General features: G+C 27.8%; 1 protein-coding gene across 1 annotated transcript in view; it reads left to right on the top strand.

Moving 5' to 3' along the window:
• LOC113371693 (calcitonin gene-related peptide type 1 receptor-like) overlaps positions 1–24,377 on the top strand; it is a 196,694-nt gene that overhangs the window by 106,022 nt on the left and 66,295 nt on the right. Inside the window, exons 4-5 of the mRNA XM_026612345.1 lie at positions 12,531–12,637; positions 16,677–16,768. Coding sequence (XP_026468130.1) covers positions 12,531–12,637; positions 16,677–16,768 — 199 coding nt within the window. The remainder of the gene's footprint in view (positions 1–12,530; positions 12,638–16,676; positions 16,769–24,377) is intronic.

Raw genomic sequence — 24,377 nt, 5'->3', positions numbered from 1 at the left:
TTCCATAGAGTAAGTTATAGTATTCACAAAACTTTCTACAATTAAAATTTCTGCATATTGAGCCCGGAGCCAGCCACCATCAACCTCACATATCTCAAAAACTGTTGCATGCACCAACTCAAAATTTTTGTCACGGTTTTGGTAAAGTATAGTAAAAATGTGTGCCAAGTTTCATAAAATTCGCAAAGTCCGCTTTTGGGAAGATACGATCTGTTTTAATATTAGTCATACATTAGTATTGAGCGCGGAGCCAGCCACTCATTTTGAAACCTGTTGCATGCACCGACTCAAAATTTTTGTCACAATTTTGGTGAAGTATAGTAGTAATGTGTGCCGAGTTTCATAAAATTCGCAAAGTCCGCTTTTGAGAAACTACAATCTGTTTTAATATTAGTCATATATTAGTATTGAGCGCAGAGCCAGCCACCCATCAAACCTTTAAGGCTTCTGAACATTTTTATATACTTTACAATTAGAAAAAATTGACATATGTGCGTACGTGTTTATGTATGTGTGTATGTGTCTGTGTGTTTGGATACAATTTTTCTTCCACGATTTGTGCATGGTAAGTTTAATTCCAGCAATTTGCCTCAAGGCACCATTAGTTACTTACCGTTTATTTATTTATTTTTTATATAACACATGAAGGGTAAAAGTCCCAGATAAATATTATGTAGAAAAGGTACTAAAACTCTATAAAATAATAATCAATTTTATTTATTGAATTCAAAATTTTATAAATTGTAAATAAATGGTCCACATAAGATTGTCCCGACTCTTGTACTATTGTAGTGTATTTAAAAAATGTATACGCCATTTTGTAGTTTTAATGAAAAAATTTGATTTTGCAATATTCAATTTCCCATCAATTGGCCAAAAAATCATTGAATATATACGTTGTTTGCTTTATTTGCTAGATGATTATTTTAGGTAAAGAATTTGTTATAATTTGTCCGACAATTTTGGAAAAACTATTAATTATTTTTATTATATAATTATACAGGAATTGAGATACTAATTTTTAAGTTTGTGGTTCATCAAATATTGCTCCAATGCAACAAAATAATTTCATATTTCATCAACTTCTACAAGAATAATTATTACAATAAACTTGCCGGGTGAAACTCAATTAACAGTCATTAAAACTACATAAACCAAAAAATATGCTAGCTTCTATGGAATATTATTCTGTGTGTTAAATTGAGCGAATGAAAAGTTTTGGCGTTTGTAGTAGAATAATGCACAATGTTCATTATAAAATCTAGTAGTTGGAAGACATTGGTATATTGCATCCTATGTAATCTGCGTTTGTTCCTCCGACAAACGTCTTTGGAGCATGTAACTTAAGTCTTCTGTGCCATAAATTGTGGCAGATTTGAATTAATCACACTGGATACATACTTGGGAGATTGTCTTTGATATCTTGGTACGCAACGATGATTTTATTCATATTTTCAGCAGTAAAATACTGTGATACATATAGTACATACACATTCATATATGTATATTGAAATGTATATACATATAACATTTACAACAATCCTTAGTTATGAATTTTACATATATCTCTAAGTTCTATATTACAATTTATTTTCATTTATTTTATCATGTATTATTTGTATTTAAATTAAGACGGATTTGTAATTTACGATTTTATAATTGCTGATCTATTATATAAGAATTCTATTGTATATTGTAGGCGCGTCTGGACGAAATTAAGTCGGATCACTAATTGGCATTAATCAAATACTTTTAATAAGCTTTTCATGGGTCAGTAATCGATTCATTGCCAAAGTCGATAAATCATTTAATTTGATAATTAAGATAACTTTTGAATATATATTTTCATAAACAAGCAATAGGTTTCTAATGATTGATCGGCGTAGACTATATATACACTACTATTAATGTACATCACGTAGATTTTCTTAAAGAATTTGAGGATATTCTCAAAGAAATGATATTTAATTTTGTAGTACAAAGTAGATGGCATATAACACATAGCGATCGACTGAAAAGAATTCAATCTATTTAGTACAAATCACATCACGACCATAATTACTATCTGGTCCCCTATTTCCAGTAATTCGATTCGCATTTTTTATCCTTCAAAAACCACAATCAATCATATATCAAAGGACATTCTTCAAATATTGTATGTGTTCAATTGAATGGCATTCTGCGAATACGTCACATATGAATTTTTTTGCGTCTCGGAATCGTAGCATTTTGCACAAAGTCCATGATCATATGACACCAAACCTCAAGAGGCGAAGGAGTGATCTTCTCCAACAGGAATCTAATATGAACCAGAGACCTTTCACAAGTAATGTGATATATGTGGCAGAGTTTGTTTGCCCTGGATATATACTGCACACTCTACATTTGCGGGTATATATACATATATATATATATATATATATATATATATATATATATATATACGGATGTATATGCATATATTTATATATGTAGTCAAGTAATGCATATATCTTAATGGTTATATGATATCAAACTTGCTGTATAGGAATTCTTTTTCATATTGTAACTGAAGAAAGCTTGCAATAATTCATTAGTGGTTGAAGTAAGAATTTTTCTTAGAAATATTTGGATTTATTCACATTATCCGTATGTATACATATCATATAGTTGTTTATTTGGATTTGCTGGGTTAAACTCCAACTCGATTCAGGAAAGAATACTAATAGTGTTGGAGACTCCAATTTCATTGATGTCCTTAAAAATTATTTACCTCAAAAGTACGATTTATTTTTATTCTTTTGTATTGTTTTTGAATTTAAAAGCATCCAAAGTTTTATTTTTGATTTTTTGCGGTAAATTATAGCTTTTAATATATTTATCTTTTCAAAAATTTTAATTTATTATATATTGTATTAGTCATAATATAAAGTAAATAGTCATAATTTTTAAGATCTTATAAGTTCAAATAGCAATATGTTGCCAAGTAGAAATTACCATGTAATAAGTGATAAATCACTATTACAATAATTGTATTAATAAAAATTATCACATAGAGATGAGACAACTGTTGGGTTGCCATTTGCAAAAACAAACGTAGTTTGTAAGAAATTCATTTCAACTGCTCATAGGACTTTTAAGTTCTGCTCGCTGTTCAAAAATAATATTAAAAAAATTGTTTTACTGTAATTGGTTTAATTATAAATACAACTTCAAATATTATCCCTGATTGTTTGTTCATCGTTAAATAATATTATGATACAAAACGTAATATTTTACCCAAATCGGATAATCCAAACCACGTTAGGTCACAATGTCTTTATATAAATACGCAACATTTTTCTCTGAATGAAATATCTTCGAAATGTCTGTGTATTTTTTGAGTGAAATTATTAATCTGAAATATCACAAGTAAAAACCCCGCTTTTGGCAGATAAAAACATCAAGGCACGCCCGATAACGCGCTGATGATCATCATTTCGCTTTTTTCCCAACACGCAACATGATGTCAACGGCAGTGTCAGAGGAAGGCGGAGAAAAAATAATAAATGAACGCGCGGGCGGTTTCATTGCGGTGGTTAAAAATAACAGTTGAGAACTAAACGATGGAACTTGGATGAGCAAATGTTATTTCAAATAACAGTTCAGCATTTACAACCATCGACACTTGTTTCGAATTTGTTATAACTGGGGAATTGACCATTTGTAGTAGCTATTGCGAATTTAATAGCGTAGGGTAGTGGAGCATGTGATAACTTAAAGTAACATATATAAGGCACTTGAAGTAAAATGAATGTTTTATAGGAATATGATGTATAACATTATTCTGAAATATATTTTTCTTGATGCTACCAAAACATCAATATTACCACTTGTTTCGAATTTGTGATAACTGGGGAATTGACCATTTGTAGTAGCTGTTGCCAATTTAATAGCGAAGGGTAGTGACCATTTATTGTCATACTTCGAAATGACATGTATAGGGCACTTAAAGTAATATGAATGTTTTATAGGAATATAATTTATAATATTATTCTAAAATATATTTATCATTTTTGTTTGATGTTACCAAAATGATTTCAATGCAATATATTAACAGTGTATATCAAAAAAATAAGTTTGTTGAATAAAATAATAATAATTGAAAATTCTATGAATCAAGCTTTATTTAAAAATCGGTCATAATATAATAATCGGCCGAATATTAAAAAAGGTGCCGAATATGCCGAAATCACACAAGTCTCAATAGAAAATTAGCTCCTAATATGCAAGTCAATTATTAAACCAATATGGTCCTATGGTCTACAACTATGAGGTGCGGCGTGCGGCCAGTAAATCAAACATAACTATTCTATAAAGGTTCCAAAACAAAATTTTGAAAGAAATTGTGAACGCTCCAAAATATGTCCCTAACTGGTTAATACATCAAGATCTCAGAATTTCAACTATAGAAGAAGAAATTAATCATTACTGCTCCTGATACAAAGCTCGTCTAAGTCATCATCCAAACGAATTAGCGTGTGACCTGCTGAAGCCTTTACCACTAAAGCGTCTCAAAAAAGAATCTGCAATGATTTACTACATCAAAATACATAATATCTAAGAAGGTGCCATTGTAGGGTAGCGATCCTTCTCACGCTGTCAAATAATATATACCTGTAATAATAATTAGCTGAATGTACTGTGTATAGTTTGCTATGAACAATAAACCAAAAAAAAAATGGAGAATTACTTATGATTTTCTTCTGTACAATAATATACAATTGATAAGAAATATATAATTTTTCTAAACATCATAAAATTATGTCACTTTATGTGATTTCAGTTTTCATCTTGCCATATGAAAAATATTATTCGAAACGATAATAAGTTATTTTATAGCGCATAAATGCGAGATTCGATGAAGCTATAGAAAATAGCAATGCTATTGAAAACTATTTATGATATGAATATAAAAGTCATAACCGATAATAATACAAACCAAGATTATTACAAAATTTAATATAAATATCGATTTACTATAGAATACTATAGACATGTGTGGTATGAATATGTAATAAGCGAATCTTGAATGTTTATAACATTGATATAGATTCATTCTGTTAATTATGGATAAATGGATCAAAATAAAAATAGTTATCAACAATAAATGCTAATGTGGCTTATTTGAAAAAAATACGCACCATGCAATAAATAAGTATTGATAACCTTCTACCCATTATTATTTATAAGAATGAAGTAAATTCAGAATAAAATAGTTTGAATTCAAATGACTTTAAACTACTTAGTTTGGTTTCAAATGCAGACTTTTATTAAATGATATGGGTATTATTTTTAGCGCAGGAAATATTTATTTACTGTAGTTTACTTCGTTTTCCTGTTAGTTGATGCTCGTAATTATCTATGCATTTGTATTACGTGCATGTCAATAAATTATGTCATTTAATTGTCGAATGGTTTCAAGGAATTCTTCACAAAGTGGGTTAATGAAATGCATCAATACAATAATACCTTTATATAGTTGTTTGCTTGAAGTCTTGCAAGGGATCGTTTAATTCGTAATGAAGCCAAGCGGGTCAACTAAACCGCCTGTCCACTAGAATATTATAAACTCCCGGTTAGACGAAAGGCTTAGAACAAAATTATAAAAAATAATTAATAATAAGATATAAAATTGTTATTATAATCATTCGTATAAACAGTTTTCTAAATATATTTTTACGCAAACTTGTAAAAAATGTTTATTTATTTTATCTGTACAAGAAAAAATAATTATTAATAGACATGGAACATTAAACCTTTTTTTGACTCTTAAAAAGCAATGCACTATGCAGATCATGTTAATGTAGGGGCAGACTGAATGCAATGGGGGCATGTTGGGCACCAACATACTATATCTTTCTCCCTTTGGACTGTATGTTGAAATCAGTAGAGTCTTTGGATGTTATAACGACTTTCACAACCATACCCTGGCACAATCGTTTTTATTTTAGTTTATTTGATACATTTTTCATTTTACCGGATCTAACGTGGATTTTATAAAAATTTTAAACATTAACCGACCGTCCTGTTAACTGCATATGTCCGACAAAGTTTGTTACAATAATTTCATTGCGTACAAATATAATAAAAATATATATTAAATAATCCTAAAAGAAATCCATTAGTATTTGCATTATATTTGTTAAATAATTCTTTTCCATGTTTTTACTTCATCAGACCTAATGTAATTTTTAGGAATATTTCAAATATTTTAATTATTAATCAGCTCTTCTTTTAACGACATATGTCCGGCAAAGTTTTCCAGGATAATCCCATTGCGCGCTTCTAATTCCATATTAATGAAGTAAAATTGTAAATATGCACTTTCTGTAAAGTTTTGCTCATGTACTTTGTTTGAATTCTACGCACCTTTATGTGCGATATGTTCATTATCTTTTGTTCACGGTTTTCATAGAAAATAATTAAAAATGAAAATATTTTAACAAGTATAATACGTAACAATTCTAACAAGTATAATACTATTGTACTACAAAATTAATTATTAAATTATATTAAAATATTTAAATATTAACAACTAAAAATTATACAAACTTAAAATATTTATTTCTTAATTATATAAACAGGAAATATTTACTTCATCGTTTTTTAATGGAACTTTAGTTATTGTAGTTTTATTTATTGAAGTTCTTGTTGACTTTATTAAAAAAAATTACCAGTATTTATAAACAAATATTTATGAAATATACTAAATGTTTCTATTTATTTATATACTTATTTTTGCATAAATATTAATATTAAAAGACAATATAAAGAATAAAATGCATTTATTCGAACACAGCCGGATTGGCAGTCTAATATCATAATTTGGATTTCATTGTTCTATTATGTGGAAAATTTTGATAGTTGACATTATACTGATGAAGTAATTGAAATCAATAACGCAAAATATTAGTTCTGAAACTATTTTTTTAGAAATTTGATATTCCTCGCTTTTCTAAAAATTATGTATAGGAAAATTCGTATTTCGTACTTATAGACATAATAACTCATCGATGAACGATGTGTACAAAAGTATCGTATTTCCACAAATTTCCATTCCATTGATATCATATTTTATAATACAATAAATACCTTACTTGCTTCCAAATGCCAGCACATCATTATTTTATTGACAAATAAAATTCAATGTCAAAATACATTAAGCGATTTGGCGACCTTGGCAATAAGATATTTTTTAGAAATGTGGTAATTGAAAATTTTATGAATGACATCAAAGTCGTCAGTATATATGTATATATATATATATATATATATATATATATATATATATACTAGCAAACCCGACGAACTCCGTTTCGCCACAAGATAGTTTCGTGAGAAAGATGAAGAAATTTTTTGTTTTTTTTATATTTAAAAAAGAAAAATTTGATATTATTACACAACAGTAATGAATTTCGGTTACAAAAATGAAGTGTTTTTAGTTGAACTTCTCCAAGTAAATGAAAGTGAATCCGCAAATTAATCGTTTTATTGAAGTGCTCATTAGTAAACCACATTTTTTGTTTTTTGGTCTGACGTTAACACAAACAAAGCGGATGGTTTTCCAACACGTGAACAGGCAACGTATAACTGCCCATGTGAAAAACAATGATTTTCAAGATAATTTATTTGAAATTTATCCCACAAACACTAAGCGATTGGCCTTGCGACTTGTTATTGCGAACGCAAGGCAAACTGGAAATTACAATCGTTTGAAGTCAAACGGAAGACCAGTCGGAATTATTGGTATGTCACCAAATCGCCAGCAATTTTTGATTGAATGGTGAAATTCTTTTCGGCAAGAATTGCTCGTTGACTTAACCAAGCATAATTCTGATAATTCTCACTAATGTTATTACTCGAAATTTTAATTACGGTGCGTGAAGTTGCAGCAATTTGCATTGAGGCACGATGCCATGCACCACTAATTTTCTTAGCTACAAACTTGCGGAGCCCAAGACCATTCCAACGAATGCAAATTATCGAAATCGGTTCGTGCGTTCTGGAGTTATATCGTCAAGAAGGAAAACCCGACTTATTTTTATATATATGTAGAGAAATTCCCCTTAAAAAACGAATGTCACTTTTGATATCCGGTTGCAAGCAGCGCCTGATTTGTGGTCCAAGTCAGATCGAAGCACTTAACATTGCATTAATATAGCACTCCATATTAATGTAATGAATTACTAAATGCGAAAATAATATTCTACTAGTAAGATAATCTACTTTATCAAATATTTCATCGCTTCAGATGACATCAGCCATGATTTCGTTATACAATACCTGTCTAGGCAACTTCTTGAAAACTAATTGTGAACTCGATGTGAGTTGCACCTAACTCCAAACCGCTTAACCGCTTGCTTTTGCATACTGCATTGTATTAACTCTGCACTAAATAGAGAACTTCATAGAAATTGTTGTAAACGATATCCTATTTCAAATTATAATAATGAACTTTCATCATTTGAGCCCAGAAACAAAATTATACCGTTTAACAAATTATACAAAGTGAACTTTATTTTGAAATTACTGCATTGCGCTTATGTGAATATGCAGATGTAATTTCACTAAATAAATTATGGCATTATTAAAATTATATAATAAAAACATCATTGCGACAAAATGTAATATAATAATTTTCCTAGCAAAATATGTATATAATTTTATTAACGACTTAACGTTCGAGATTTTTTATTCCCTAGTTCACTAATATAAAAAATAACAATCATTTGTTATGCATAAATCATTTGAAAATATGTGTATCATACGAATGTAACATGTTTCCAAGTGAAAATTACCTTTCTTCGGCATTGCTGCTAATAATCATTAATATTAGAGAACATAATATATCAAATAAAGATCTGCCAACCATTGGGTTGCATTCTAAAAAGTGACGTAGCTAAAGAAAATATTAATCACGACAACTCATAGAACTGTTCTGATTTCTAATCAAATATATAGAAAAAGCACATTAGTTGTTGCCTAATCCTTAATTTGAATACCTTGCTCTTCATTTTGATTTATCTATATCAGATGATCATTGTAGGTGGATAATCCTATATTACAAAAATAATGCATTTAATGTCATCTTTTTCATTTTTGCATCATTATTTTGTAGATTATCCTATATTGTTTGTTTTCTGTATGAGCTTTATGAGCTTTGTATCGTGATTCAATTGAATTATTCATGAAGCTTTAAAAGCTATCTGATTGATCGTAATATGCGATTCACAAAAATGTGCAGTGATATAAAGCAGGAATACAATTTAATATTTATTTATAGTTTATTAAAACATGGGACACATGTAATAATTAAATTGATGTAAAAAGTACTTTTACTATTTTTAGATATTTTAAGCTACTATATATGGTCAGTTTGATATGGTCATTCAGAGATTTTATTAGGTTTCAGGAAAAAGTTAAGCCATTTTATATATTACGTTTTAAAATATACAAAATATTAGTATACAAAATAAAAATAATCTGAAAGAAGTGTGTGGTTGGAAAATAGATTCTATAGCAGATGTATGAGACAGTTGTTAACAAAATTAATTATTCAAGCATTCATTTGAGTTTACCAGGATATAAAATTCACATTTTTAGAATCCAATTTAACTATCTCGATATACCATTTCAATCATTTTATAATAGATACACAATTTCTTACATTTCTCATAAATTTTCTACTAATGCACGTGGTTTAAAGCTATCTCTATCGCAAATTAAAACCTTGACCATTATTTTCAATCTCTTGAGCGTTTCTCACATTCTTTCCCAAGTTATGTAATAACACTTGCTTCTTTCTTTGAGTTGAAATAATTAAATGTTATAGTTCACCTCAAGATCGAGCGTTTCGATCAAACAAAAGTTTATCCAACGCCTGCAGTTACATCGGACTAAAGTTTTAATGAACATTTATTATTAGTTATTTAAGAAAGTAATAAGCGTTTAGAAAACTGAAATCTTTTGTATTTGGCAGATGAGAGCAGTTTTGAAATTAAATGGAATTCGTGGTACTCACGCGAATTAAAAGTTTGGGACACTTATTGAAAATTCTAACGAAATGTGTCGACTGAGGGAATCAAAAACTATTTTGGTTCCACGTCTGATTTTTATTCTAGTTTTATAGAATGTTATATTTTTGTAAAATCAATGTTGATTCGAAATTCAAGCATCGTAGATTTTTTTTTTAAATATATTGATAAGAATAAATAAAATCTGCATAGTGAGCATAAAAAAAATCAATGGCGTGTGGATACCTTTGCTATTATATTTATTTAATTTTTACCTTACAGATTATTATGAACAAGTAGATTTTTCTATCTAAAATTTAATTTTTTTGTTGCATGTTCGTGTAAAATTCTCTATTACCTAGAGAAAACCGAAATAATAAAATAGAAAAATAAAGAAATATATTTTGCACCAGAATCCGTTATCCGTTATATATGGGTTTTAATTTTTGAGTAGCTTTCGTCTGGTGTGTTGGCAGTATATCCAGAAATATTGTAAATAATCTATTTGCTTGCTATACTAGAAAATATAATATTTGCTATATCAGGAAACATAATATTTTCTCTGTTATATATGAACACTTTCAAAGAATTTAATATAAATTTTCATCGTTCCCATTACCAATATTAAAAAGGCGTAATCCAATTCAATGTATAATATTTACAATAATATTTAAAAATGGAGTTAGAAGATAATAAACAAGTTCAAAGTAAAATCATTTTTATGTATTATTAAAAATATTTGAGACTTGTATTATTTTTCAGAATTTATAAGGAATTTATTAAAAATGATTTAAAAATATTAATTTAATTTACTGATTTATTTTTTCACTGATTTGAATGCAATTTATCATCAGTGTGATGTACAAAGTAGTTATCACATCTAATTTTCATTAATAAATTTAAATTCATTGTTGAATAGTGACATAGAGACTCATTTTCTAAAATTAAATTTAATATTTGTAGCAAGGTAGTATCAATATTACTAATTTGGTAATTCCACACGTGTATAATTGCATTTTTATCACATTCGAATGCAAATTGATATATGCACATAAAATGCGTTTAAAATGTAGAAAATGTAATTAAAATTGTATAATGTTACATACTATGTTTCATTATTGAATACTCATTCTGTTCCAAATTAATAGATTTGCATGACCTTATTTTAATAATGATCGAATCATGTAAATTGATACAACTTGTCAAATAATAAATTTTAGCAATTTCAAATATTACTATCAAGTATCTTTTACTAATTTATTTTTTTTATTATTTTTCTCATTACTTACTGAAGTAGTAATAAAAGCTATTTTTATTTGTTTAGTAAATATAATGAATTATAATCTTGAGGTTTTATAAGATTGTCAGTTTTAGAAGAATTTATGCAGAAAGTAATGTTATTTTTTTAATATTTTTTTAATATTATAGAAGTATTAAATCATTCAAAACTATAAATATTTTTGCAATTGTCTGAAATTTTTATCTTGAATATTTAACTAACTTATTTTTTAATATATTTAAATATTCTTCTCTATCTTCATTACTTGCTGTAACAGTAATGAAAGCTATTTTTATTTGTTTTTATATAAAATTTTATAAACTTGAGATTTATGGAGCAAATAATCTTCGTAAGGGGCACAACCAGTGTAACCGCCTAAAAAAGGTGATTTTTGGGAATTTATATTAGAAAAACTATTTTATCAATCATTTTAAAATTTTAGGAGTATATTTGTTATACGTGTTTTAAGAATACATAGTAAAATTTTTGAAGAAAAAAATTAAATATTTTTTAAATTATCGTCGATCTCCAACGGAGGTACAAAAAAGGCCATTCACTGCTGCAGTGATTCCGGCCTTCTACGTGAATGAAATTAAAAAAAAATTCTCGTTAAACTAGATAAGATTGACTGTAAAATGTTAAAGAAAAAAATCAAAAATTGACAAAATGATAGCGTTTTTTTAAAAAAAGACGAATTTTACCCAAAATTGTGGTCGTTTTTCGACTGCCAAAACTGGATTTTTGATCTGATCAAAAAATTGATAGTTCATTTTACGGAGAACTATATATAGAACATGTAAAAAAATTTGATAGTGGTCGGATCATTTGTTTTTGAATAATCACTGCAGCAATTTTGGAAAATGCTGTTTCAAGAAAAACGCGTTTAAAGATAAAATGATCGTTATACTATATACTACATATATACTCTTGAAATGGCTGTGACTCAAAAACTATTTAAGATATCGATTTAAAAGTTTGGTATGTTATTTTTAAAGGTTTTTTTTAATTTAATTTTAATTTAATCTACCGAAATATGGAAAAATTGAAAATTCGATTTCTTGAAAATTTCACGCTACTTGTGCCCCTTAAAAGAGATCATTTACAATAGCTATATTTTAAATTCTATTGTATAGATTTTAATGAAATATTTGTGGCTTCAGAATATATGTGTTGCCTCACCTTGTATGTAAAATCTGATTGTACCATGTCTGTTCCAGGAATGGCTTACAAGACTTGTGACGAAGACGCGACGTGGTTCAAACACCCCCTGAGCAACCACACCTGGTCTAATTATACAACATGTGTCAACTTGGACGACTTAGAGGTGAGCACTGAACCGACTTGCTTTGATAATAATTATTCAGTACGATACTAGAATACTACTACCACAGACTAGATCCATGTCCGATTGTTAGATTGGATAAGTTAACAACTGTTTCGACTTAACCAAAACATCGCGAAACTGGTGAATAGTGTTTGTACACTGGAAATTGTTTTTGTTATTTGATGAATTAACTACGTACCGTGGCAATCAATGTTGCGGCTTTACGATGTTTTGTTCCATCAGCTCGATTTATTATTACAAACGAGGTTTGATTCTAGAAGAATAATAAGCACTCATTGCTGGGTTACATATCACATTAATTATAATATAAGATGCAATATCAAATTACTTATATATTAATTTTTTTTACCTAAAATGTGCACTAATATCAAGCAGTATGATATTAAATTTTCACTTAAGGGGTCGTCCATTAATCACGTGAGGCTTTTAGGAGGAGGGGTGTTGACAAAAAATCACAAACCATCTCCTGGGGGAAAGGAGGAGTCTAGTAAAATATCGTGTATATATTTTTTACCAAACATTTTCTAAAAAAATATAATTTTTTCGTAGATTCGAAAAATTTCTTCGAAAAATTTTACGTAATACACATGATGTTTGGTGGGAGATGGGGCTAATTTCAAATATAACGACCAAGGAGGAGGAGAGTCCAAATATTCCTGAAAAATCAATCACGTGATTAATGGACGCCCCTTAAGAATATAGGCCTTTAGTAGGTATTGCTGCAATAAATATCTATTATTTATATTTAGTTGACACACAACAAGAAAGGTGGTTGACCCCTGGATTGCCCTTTTGAAAAATCACTAGTTTAGAATGTATAAAGCCTGATCACCGTTAAAAAATTGCAACAGTAACATATATATTTACTTTTGGTTACCTATTAATTATTATTACCAGTTTTTTCGTTAAACAGCAAACTAGCAAAATATTCTAAAAACTGTTGTGACTCATTTATTTTCTACTTATATGGAAGTAAACCTAATAATTTTCCTTTTTCAATGTAATAAAAATTGATCTTTGTTGCAGCAAAACATGGATATGTTATGAATTCACTTCTGTTTTATTTGAATTTTTATACATGGCTTTAATTTCTAACAAATCTTGCAAGAAACCGAGTTAAGCCATTTTTCCTTGGCATGTAGGTACATACTTTGCTCGTTTCTATGTAAATTTTATGGTTATATTCAATGCAATCTTTTAGTAACGTAGCAGATAAATAAGCACAATAACAACAATGACCGTATAAATTACTTTTATTATTAAACATATTAATTTTGATATGCTTTAATCGAATATCATATTTGATGAGTAAATATTATGATGTTAATTATATGAACCATTAGCGTTTTAGATATGTCGTCCATGCACACTTAAAATAGTTATAACACTACATAAATTTATGAACATATTAATAATATATAGATCAAATATTGAATCAATATTATTTTGGTGCCCAAATAACCATAATTACTGGAATATTAAATCAAGCTTTCCATCATTTTGCAAGTTCATCCATTAACATTAATTTAGTTTGCATATCGAATCATCAAGTTATTTATATTTTATCTAGATTTTGAATAATAATAACTTTAATTATTATATAAATAATAAATTTAGAAGTCTAAAACATCTTTAAAACTTTATATTGGCTAAATGTGTTTCATTAAGTTTCACTGCCTGAAGCCTAATTATAATTAAAAAAACTTCTCGTTTTTAATTTTCGCCATAAAGATCTTCAAGGCTATTAATGCGCTTTTCTGATTATATACATTAAATTTCATTTTTCATGCCGAACCCATTGTCAGGAAAATATATTCTTTTGTATACGATTTATTATTAAAAAAGCAATGGTAGTGGTAAATTTTGACGTTTTTCCTCAATTAGACCAGCTCGATGCGTTGAGTAACTGAAGTTCTATTGAAGTATATTTTTTCTTACTAGCCAAATTAAATCTATCTTTATTCAAGTCTCCTGCCATTCATTTCTATTCAAATAATTTAATTTCTCTCGTCTTTCAAGAAGTTTTGAATTATACAGCATTTTGTAGATAGCAAATTCTGATTGCAGGTATTGCTATATATTATATTATATCAACCCGACGTGTCATAGAGTAAAATAATTATGTTATGAAAAAGCTTAGCGTCAGAGAATTTTCTTTATAGTTCGTGCATTATTTTCACAAGAAAAGTGCACTCTCATGTCAAAGTGCTGTGCACTGCTAAAGGTTGGGTAAAATGATAATAGTTTTAAAAATCGTTGGAATCTGAATAACTAAATTTTGAGCTAGATATAATATAATTAATATAATTCTGTAATAGAAAATCTCTAAAATTTTGGTCGTATTTTATTCGAATTTTTATAGCATTCTTGGCTTATTTTTATCCATCTTTAACCGACTATCATCCTTTATACTAGTATGATCCATAAAATTATAACTTATTTGAATTAATATGTATATGGTACTAATGCATAATAATCAACATCAATTTATATTATACACATTATCTTTTAAATTCGACTTGAATTCATCTTTAGAGTTAATATCTGGAAAGTTGCTTAACATTTGTTACTAAATAGTTACCAACGCTAACTCTTTTTTTTAATAAAATTACATAAAAAGTGAATTATTTATATGATAATAATTCCATAATTCAATTTTGTAAATATTATAAGTGAATTTTCCAGTTATTTTTATCACATTTATACTATCTAAATCATTAATCCACTAAAATATTTTATAAGGTTATTTTTGTATCTTCGACATCCCTTACAAACAGTTTTTCCACCACTATCTGTCATCATCATCATTTTAACGTTTTCTATTTGCAATATCATTAGAGTTTTTCATATACAATTTTATATATCTTATTTCTTATTCATGGAAATGCAGAAAGTCGCAAATCAATGTCTTGCTTCTTTTAAATAAATGACATCTACTATAGTTACATGTTTTTATTTTTATAATCACCATGTGGTAAATGTTTTATGAATTTTCACAAGATTTTTTAAATAATATAATGGTGTACTAGTTTTTCTCATATTTTTAAATAGGGGTGCATAAATTAGAGCTTTGAAGTATCGAATATTCTTATCAGAACAAATCTGCATGAATAAAAATAAACAAATTAATACAATTGTTCGTGTACCCACATTTAATTTGGATAATTAGTATTTTTCATACATTATTCAGTTTAGACATACATAAAATAATCACTTTTTTCTAATTTTCAATGATTATATTTTTTATATTATATATTTTATTATAATTATCTCTGAGCAAAAACGAAATGAAACCTAAAGTCATCAATTGATGGATAATATGAATTTAAATGTAGAGAATTTTGTTAAAAGTTTAAATAATAAGTTTTGTTTGTTATTTTTGTGCTTCTCTTGAGTTGAAAAATCACAAATTTAGAAAAAGCATTCTCGTTAATAATTCGATATTCAAACAAATTACTTCAGAGGAATCCACACACATCATTAAAAATCTTATATGGGTGTGGAAAAATTATGCCAAAAATCTCAGATAATTCATTTTTGTTTTGAAAATAACATGAATAATTTTATCAATTTATCAATTAATAGTGTAAGTAAAATGAAATTTGTAGTAATTCATTGATTTGCTAAATTTCCTAGAATATCAGTAATAATAATTTTTTTTATATTAACTCTTTTATTTACAACTGTCCAGTAAACGACATTCAGTAAATTTAATGAATTTACAATAGTCCGCTGAAAAGAGACATTGTATACTACATTGGCATGTTGGAAAAAACAACTCAATAGTTTGTAATAATAACAATAATAAGTTTTTTTGGAGTACATCAACATGTACTCAAGTTGATTAATGTAAAAGCCATTAGGTTGATAGTTAAATGAATTAAATTAAATAGCTCGAGTGTGTGGTAAACACTTGACTTTGTAAAATGTTTCAAAATTATACTTAATCGAATAGATTATAAGTTGATACTGAAACTAATAATTTACAATATTAATATGTCTTTTTATTGATTTTCAGTGGCGCCAGAGCGTAAACCTAACATACGAAACGGGCTATTCCATATCGTTGATAGCGCTCATCATATCCTTAGCCCTGCTCTCGTATTTCAGGTGAGTTTTGCCATTTTACAATGTTTAGATACGCTTCCTTGATATTTTTGATGTTCGTAGTAACGAAGTTATTCTGTTTTTTTCCTGATGTTTTCATTTCGTTCACATTTTCTGCATGTGGTTTGCGTACAGTATGCGAAATTCAATCACCATAAAATCTAAGCCAGCTTTGGAACTTCCTTTTAAAGTTAACTCGTGATGTTTGTCGAAGCATTCCTATGGGTCATGTATCTTTTAGCATACCCTTTGGAACATTTATCGTGAAAAACGCGTTTTATTTGATTTTTCGGCAAGTAAATAAATGCTTTGAATAAATATCAAATCTTTTATTTCATATTTGCTATTAAAACATTTATAAAGCACCATTTGCATTAAAATTATATAATAATTTATATAAATTTTTAACTTCAATTAGCTATTGTGCTTCTGATTGTGCTGCTTCTCGTCTTATTCATCAGTCAATACTTTTGGTAAATAATCATTACAATCGCATTTTCGAAGAGGATTATAATTACGCAATTTTCGGTTTATCACATTTTATTGTTTTTTTAACTTCCTATAGGGTAAGTTATAGTAATGGGCCAAAAATCGATAATCAAAATTTTTGAATATCTTCACGTTACAAAGTTTTCTGTACACTTTGGCATACCTTAGAAGAAATTGATATGTGTGTATGTATGTGCGGATACAATTTTGTCGTCGTTTTCGAAAGTACAGCTCAACCGATTTGTATGATTAAAAAAGCAATCGATTCCTACTTTAAGATTTAGGGGTTTAGTTCTGATTAGTTTTTAGGAAAGGTCGGTTCGGCCGTTTCCGAGATATGAAGCAAAGAGTGCAAAAATCGGTTTTTGTGAGAACCGGGCATCCGATTGGAATGATTCAAAAAACTTTTTGCTTGTGTTGACGAAACTATTGCTTTTGGAAAATTGCTATTTGTATCTTGAAAACATTTTGGATTTTAATATTAATTCTAGCTAAAGTTCTGGAGCTCACTCATTTATTTTAAATACATAATTATAATTTTGCAATTCAGTTTATATAATTCTTATTAATATTAGACAATGTTACAGTATTTATAATGATCTATTTGAAAATATTTAATATTTTTCGAATATTTCGTCATGGTACGGAAAGCTCCAGCAATTTGCCTAAAGGTACGATGCCATAAACTACTAGTTTTTTTTTATTTGACTTAAAATTATACTTTTATTATAATATTAAAATATAATCGGTACCTATTTTAAAGAAACAAATTTATAAGCAGCATGAGAGCGTAGAGACAATAATATGTCAACTTCAATAATATTTTTATGATCAATAATATTTTTGGGTCTTCCTAGAGTTTACATACTGACTTTTTAAAACATCCAATTGGATTATTTTTCTATCCATTACCATGATTATACTAAGCAAAATTGTTTACAAACTAAACCATGTTTAATAAAAAAGCAAAACAAGCCAACTTTTTCTACATTCCACAGAATAGTTCTGAGAACTATAATCCCTGTCTGATACCAACAGCACTTTTCTCTCATGGTGGCGTAACTTTAATTTCCAGGTTAATACATTTCCATTTCCTGCGCTGGCGCGTTTTCCAGAAATATAAGTTTTGATATATTTTGACCATTAGCGTTATAACACGCTTAGTTTTAATTAATTAATTACATTTATTCGAAGTTACATTCTCTATAATCTCCGCCAAGAAGTTGCGGTGGAGTATAATAGATGATCATTATGTGAAGTGGTCATTAATATCGGATATATGAAAATAACGTAGAAAGGGAGTAATAAAATGTTTAACAATAGGTCATGTTCAAAAGTAAATGGATTTTTGTTAGAGATTTTCTAATACAATGAAAGTATATAAACTGATATAGGTATAGAATTTTGTAGTTGGACTTGCTCTTGCTCCTAACTACCTTTGCACATAATGATTCTATTCCAAGGTCATCTAATAAAAAACCTGAAAAATCATTATTTACCTCAATTTATCAATCAATCATCGTTATTCTTGTTGAAATCCTTTCTAGTAAAAAGCGTTCGTTTAGTTTTTGCTCTAAACGAAAAATTCCAAGGGCTCTCTTTTCAGTATTTTCAGTTGCTTGTTCAGTGTAATCGATGTGTAACGCTATCAATTGGTGAACGTGATAGATCGACGATTTATAAAAAGCGTGCTGAGTAGCTCCAATCAATCAAACCTTTTTTGCATTAATCCAATATATTTTGCAAACGCATTAATTTTACTTAAAATTGAATTTCCTTTAGATATCAAGGTAATTTATTGTATAGAAGAACTGTTGATGAATTTTTGGCGGAGGTGTTGTATCAGTACCGATGAAGATGAGTTATGGAATGCTGATATATAGATGTAACATCAATTATTTTTTATTTTCAGAAAATCAAAGGATTATTTAGTAATTACTTCAAATACTAATAACATATAGGCAATACATACCCTTTATTTTCTAATTCAAAATCACAGTATAATATCTATGGTAAATCTAAAATATGTCATATTGATGTCATTCTTACAATAATGTATTCCAATGTTATCGTCTCCACAATAATGCATAAAATATATTTTCTCAGAAATTCCATCTTCTCGACCCCCAAAGATGGGAGGGTACATATATGCATGAATGATACATATCACAAGTAAATTAAAAACAAATAAAATTTATTATACCAATTTCAATCCCCATGCAATTTAAAGACTCGTATAGCCCTCGTAGAAACCGGTGAAAATTCAATTTCCTCTGGTCCAAAGTTTTTTTATATTTATATGCTTATATAATATATTGTGAAATATATGTTTGTAAATAAATGTATATGAATACATATAAATTTATAATATATATTTATATATATAGATATTACTAATGTTAGGCGTAATATTGTTTAATAGTTGTATTTTACTATACTTAATTCAATTAGGATAATTTATTTTCTGTAATTATTAAATTTATGCCTGTATCCGTAAATATAAATATAAATAAATAAATAAATATACATATATTGTTCAAGATTTTTTGGATAGGTCATTATTCAATATTTTATTTTTCTGATCTAAACGCATTCTCCCTAAAAGAATTATAATTGTTTCTAATTATTTGATTCTACGTTTTAGGGTTGTGGTATGGCCCTACCTTCAGCAAATTTGTAATTAAACCTTTTGAATTGATTAGCTGTAATCAATTCAAATCATAATAAATATATAAGCAATGTTTTTTATACGAGCTGCCAGATATTTAATTTTTTTAGTCTCCCATAAGTATATTTTTTTAATTCAATGTTTTGACCTAGTTCTATTTTATTCCTTCTTAATGCCTCGTAAATCTTTAATTATTCCCATATACAAATTTGATTTACTCCCATCATCAACTTCCAAAGATGGATTGCACTAAAGTTTGCAAGCTATTATAATGTCATAATACGTATCACACTATTACTGCAACCACATTTTAGTTCGGATGTTCATTAGACCGAATTCGAATTGAATTTTAATGAGTATTATAAGATTAAATTAACGAGAACCTGCTAATGACTCTAGCCAAAGCCGTATTCATCGAAGTACCAGCTTTAGTAATTATTGTTTTACAACATAAAGAGAAAATAATTGAGATAAATCATGTAAGACACTCTTTTGTTGCTCAAAATATGCTGCTTTCTTTTGTAATTGAATCTATTGTAACAGATTGAGAATTAAAAACCTTCATGTTTAGGTCATATTTTTTACTGGATAATTTAGGTACAGTTAATTACCATGATACCCACAATATTAATTTTTCTTATAATGCTTTCAATAGGTGTAAATATTGAAAGATGCTTTTCCAGAAAATCTGACTCACTCATTTTATTTTTTCTCAACGTTTTATGTTATTTGGAATTACCTGGTATAGATTTAAATGATTGAAATACCTTGATAACAGTGCAAAGCTCCGTTTTTCTCTAGGGATTTACCAAAAAATCCTCCACCGATGTTGAAAATTTACAAACCGTTTAAACAATAATCAATTCATAATCTTGCTAATTAATTTTTGGCAAAATCACCCAGAACGTTTCTTCGTAATTAATTAGCCCATGTACTTTCTTCGTGCTCTTATTATAATTTAATGTAGTATCTACTTATTTAGAAGCTAATTAGCGGTTTTGCATAAACATACTCTATCCAAAATACGATTTGATACCATTTTCAGGTTTACTAATTGTTGAATTAATAATATATAATGATATAATTATATTTGTACATGCAAATATCATTAGCATGAGTTTGTGTGTTTTCCGCGTTACCAGGATATTAAATAGGTGGCTTTTGAACTTGCATACAGTTAATTATCAAACAAATTCCTTAGTTCAATATTAATTCCTTAGTCGGATGCATAGTTTCTTCCAATATGAATATAAGCTTGATTATATTAGCTAGGAACTACTGAAATCTATTACATTTACCAAAGTTTGCTTTATGTTATTGTAATCTACCAAAATATACATACAATGTTGAAATAGATAATGGATAATAGATAGATAACTTTTGTAATAGTCATATTCCGTTTTGTTAATTTTATATTTTATACTTTTACTTATTTTGGAACAATAAATGGATAAAGTACGATTAATGCTTTTTATGAATTATAAAATTTTAAAAATCCTGCTCACATATTTAATTACATTTAAATTACGGCTCGAATTTTAATAATGTTCATAATATCTTTTTATCACCTCGCTCCACCGTCTCGTAAGTGCTGTATAGATATTAGATAATAAATTTATGTGTTTATATTTTGGCATTATACCAAACGCATAAAACGAAATAAAACGATAAAGCTATAAAAAATGGTTTTGCGTGTATGTGAAAAGAGCAACATCAGCATTTTTACGTGTTTCTGATACGCAATAAACACATTGTTGTTGGCAATCGGTATAAAAATATATGAACACTTTTTAAAATACTCGGTGATATTTCTAGTATTTATCTATTCGTGTGAAAGCTTTTCCATTCTACAATTCTAGAATCTCGGTGATGGCAAAATGTGGTTTGTTAGCAAAACTTACTTCGTAAATTAAGTCTGTTTTCGTTACGATGGAAGTTGAGAAGTAAATAAGATTGTTATTCAATGGATGAGTATTTTGCTAGTTTATAAGTTTGACTTATTTACACGTACATTTAATTATAGTAATGGAATATTTCATTACTTGCATAAGATGATCATAAATAATTTTGTTGAATTTTAGAACCTTATTTCAAATAGTACGGTACGCTATAAGAACATTTTTTAACAGTAAAATTTTTTAACATAAAAATAATAACTATGAGAGCACTATTGGTAATAAAGGAACAAGATTCAAATATTGCGCCACGACTGGCCCCACACCTGGTGACGATTCATTTCTACTGGGGTTGTTAAAATCAATATTAAAATTATTATTATAATATTCGAAATTATAATTTAAATGTATTTATTTACAATATATAATATGTCACTTGTTTTATTTCGTTTGCAAATTTACTTATTTATATTAAATTTTAAATTGTAGAAAATGTAACATTTTATTTTTCATACAAAATGCCATAAGAACATCGGTTAGATAGCATATAAATGTTTATATATTTACTGGACATAAAATATAGTACAAATGTTAAATATGTTTCTCTAATTGTTTTCTAATACTTATTGAGCTCCTAGCATTATTCGAGCTGAGAATATAAGTTTATTATATTTTTTACTAACGAAAACTAAACTTTAGTATTATTTTGTTTAATACCAAAACATCAATATTATTCTACCTATTTTTAATGAGTAAATAGCAGTCTCTAATTAATACTTGAAGTATAACAGCACTAACCTAGTTCCAGAAGTAGTTAAAATTTTAAAGTAGGCAGTACCACTGAAAAGTTTTCCATCTTCAGCAATATTGAGTTAATAAACTTTGAAACTTTGTCATTATTAATAATTCAATTGTGCCCATATATAATATCATTCAGTTCATAATATCATACATATTTAGATTTTTTTAAATTTTAATTAATATATGCCATGTAGGTATTTACTATATCTGTATGAAATTCAGTTATTTCTAATATACATTTTAATTATTATATTTATTCAAATTTGCTTATTTGATAGCAAAGCTCTATGAATATTCATAGAACTACAAGAATTATACAGGATTCATATATCTACTTCCATTAAAAATATCACTGGGATAATTATTACTGCACAGGGGTAGAAATTAATCTTTGGCTAACGAAGTATGGTACATTTATATACAAGTTCTATATTTTAAATGAAACCGTATATTTTGACTAAGTGACTCATATGTAGATACATCTAAAACTTGAATATTAGATCAACCAAACCAAAAGCGAGATGCAATATTTCGTAAGAGAGAACATGGTTTTATAAATGTATTAAAATACAGAACTAGCTGTAAGTGGAAAATGTCTTAAGGCAATTAGGGCATCGTGCCTTAAGGCAAATTGCTGGAACTTCCCGTACCAAAAAATTATTATTTTTTTAAAAACGATTAACATTTTTGAAAAAAATTTACTTCGAAAAAATAAGATTTTTGAGAAACATAATGGACAAAAAATTACTTTTTTTTGAAAAAAAAAAAAATTTTTTTAACTTCCCGTAGGGCAAGTTATAGTAATCGCAAAAAAATCGAAAATGAAATTTTTTATATCTTACGTTCAGAGGTTTCTGAACATTTTGGCATACCTTAGAAAAAATGGATGTGTGTGTGGTGTGTGTGTGTGTGGGTGTGTATGTAGTATGTATGTATGTATGTATGTATGTATGAATGTGCGTGTGTGTATGTATGTGGCGGATACAAATTTTCGTCGACGATTTCGGGAACACGGATCAACCGATTTGAATAATTCAAAAAACATTCGATTCGTATTAATAAGGAGACGTGCTGATTAGTTTTTGGCGAAGGCAGGTCTAGCCGTTCCAAAGATACGGGGCAAAAAGTGCCGAAAACGGTAACTCAGTTTTAAGAGAACGGAGCGTCCGATTTGAATAATTCAAAAAACATTTTACTTGTATTGACAAGATAAAGAATTGATCAAATTTTCATAAAGGCAGGTCTAACGGTTTCGGAGATCTGATGCAAAAAGTAAAAAAAAAAATGCCATTTGGCGGTCAAAAATGATCATTAGACATATGCACATCAAATTATCAGATATTTTATAGAGATTTAACAATAAGTATAATTTTTTTTTTACATTCTATGGGTTCCGTACCATGTTTACGCGTTAGACGACGACGCGGCGCTTACGCGCTTTGATATTTCGTCTTTATGCAGTTAAAGCAGTACGATTACTTGAAAAAAAGTTTAGATCTTCCAAAATATGTCAAAATAAAATAAAACATTTTTTTTTTCAAAAAAAAAAAATAAAAAAAAAAAAAAATTAAAAAATTTTTTTTTTTCAAAAAAAAAGTAATTTTTTGTCCAATATATAGTTTCTCAAAAGTCTTATATTTTCGAAGTAAAATTTTTTCAAAAATTTAATCGTTTTAAAAAAAAAAATTTGGTACGGGAAGTCCCAGCAATTTGCCTCAAGCCGATGCCTTAATTGCCTTAAGACAGAATTCCACTTACA

This window comes from Ctenocephalides felis, unplaced genomic scaffold (genome assembly GCF_003426905.1).
Source record: "Ctenocephalides felis isolate EL2017-DRISC unplaced genomic scaffold, ASM342690v1 CF-g0.4_SCAFFOLD_01492, whole genome shotgun sequence".
NCBI lineage: Eukaryota > Metazoa > Arthropoda > Insecta > Siphonaptera > Pulicidae > Ctenocephalides > Ctenocephalides felis.
Note: the sequence above shows the minus strand (reverse complement) of the source record. Positions and strands in the feature narration are given on the sequence as shown.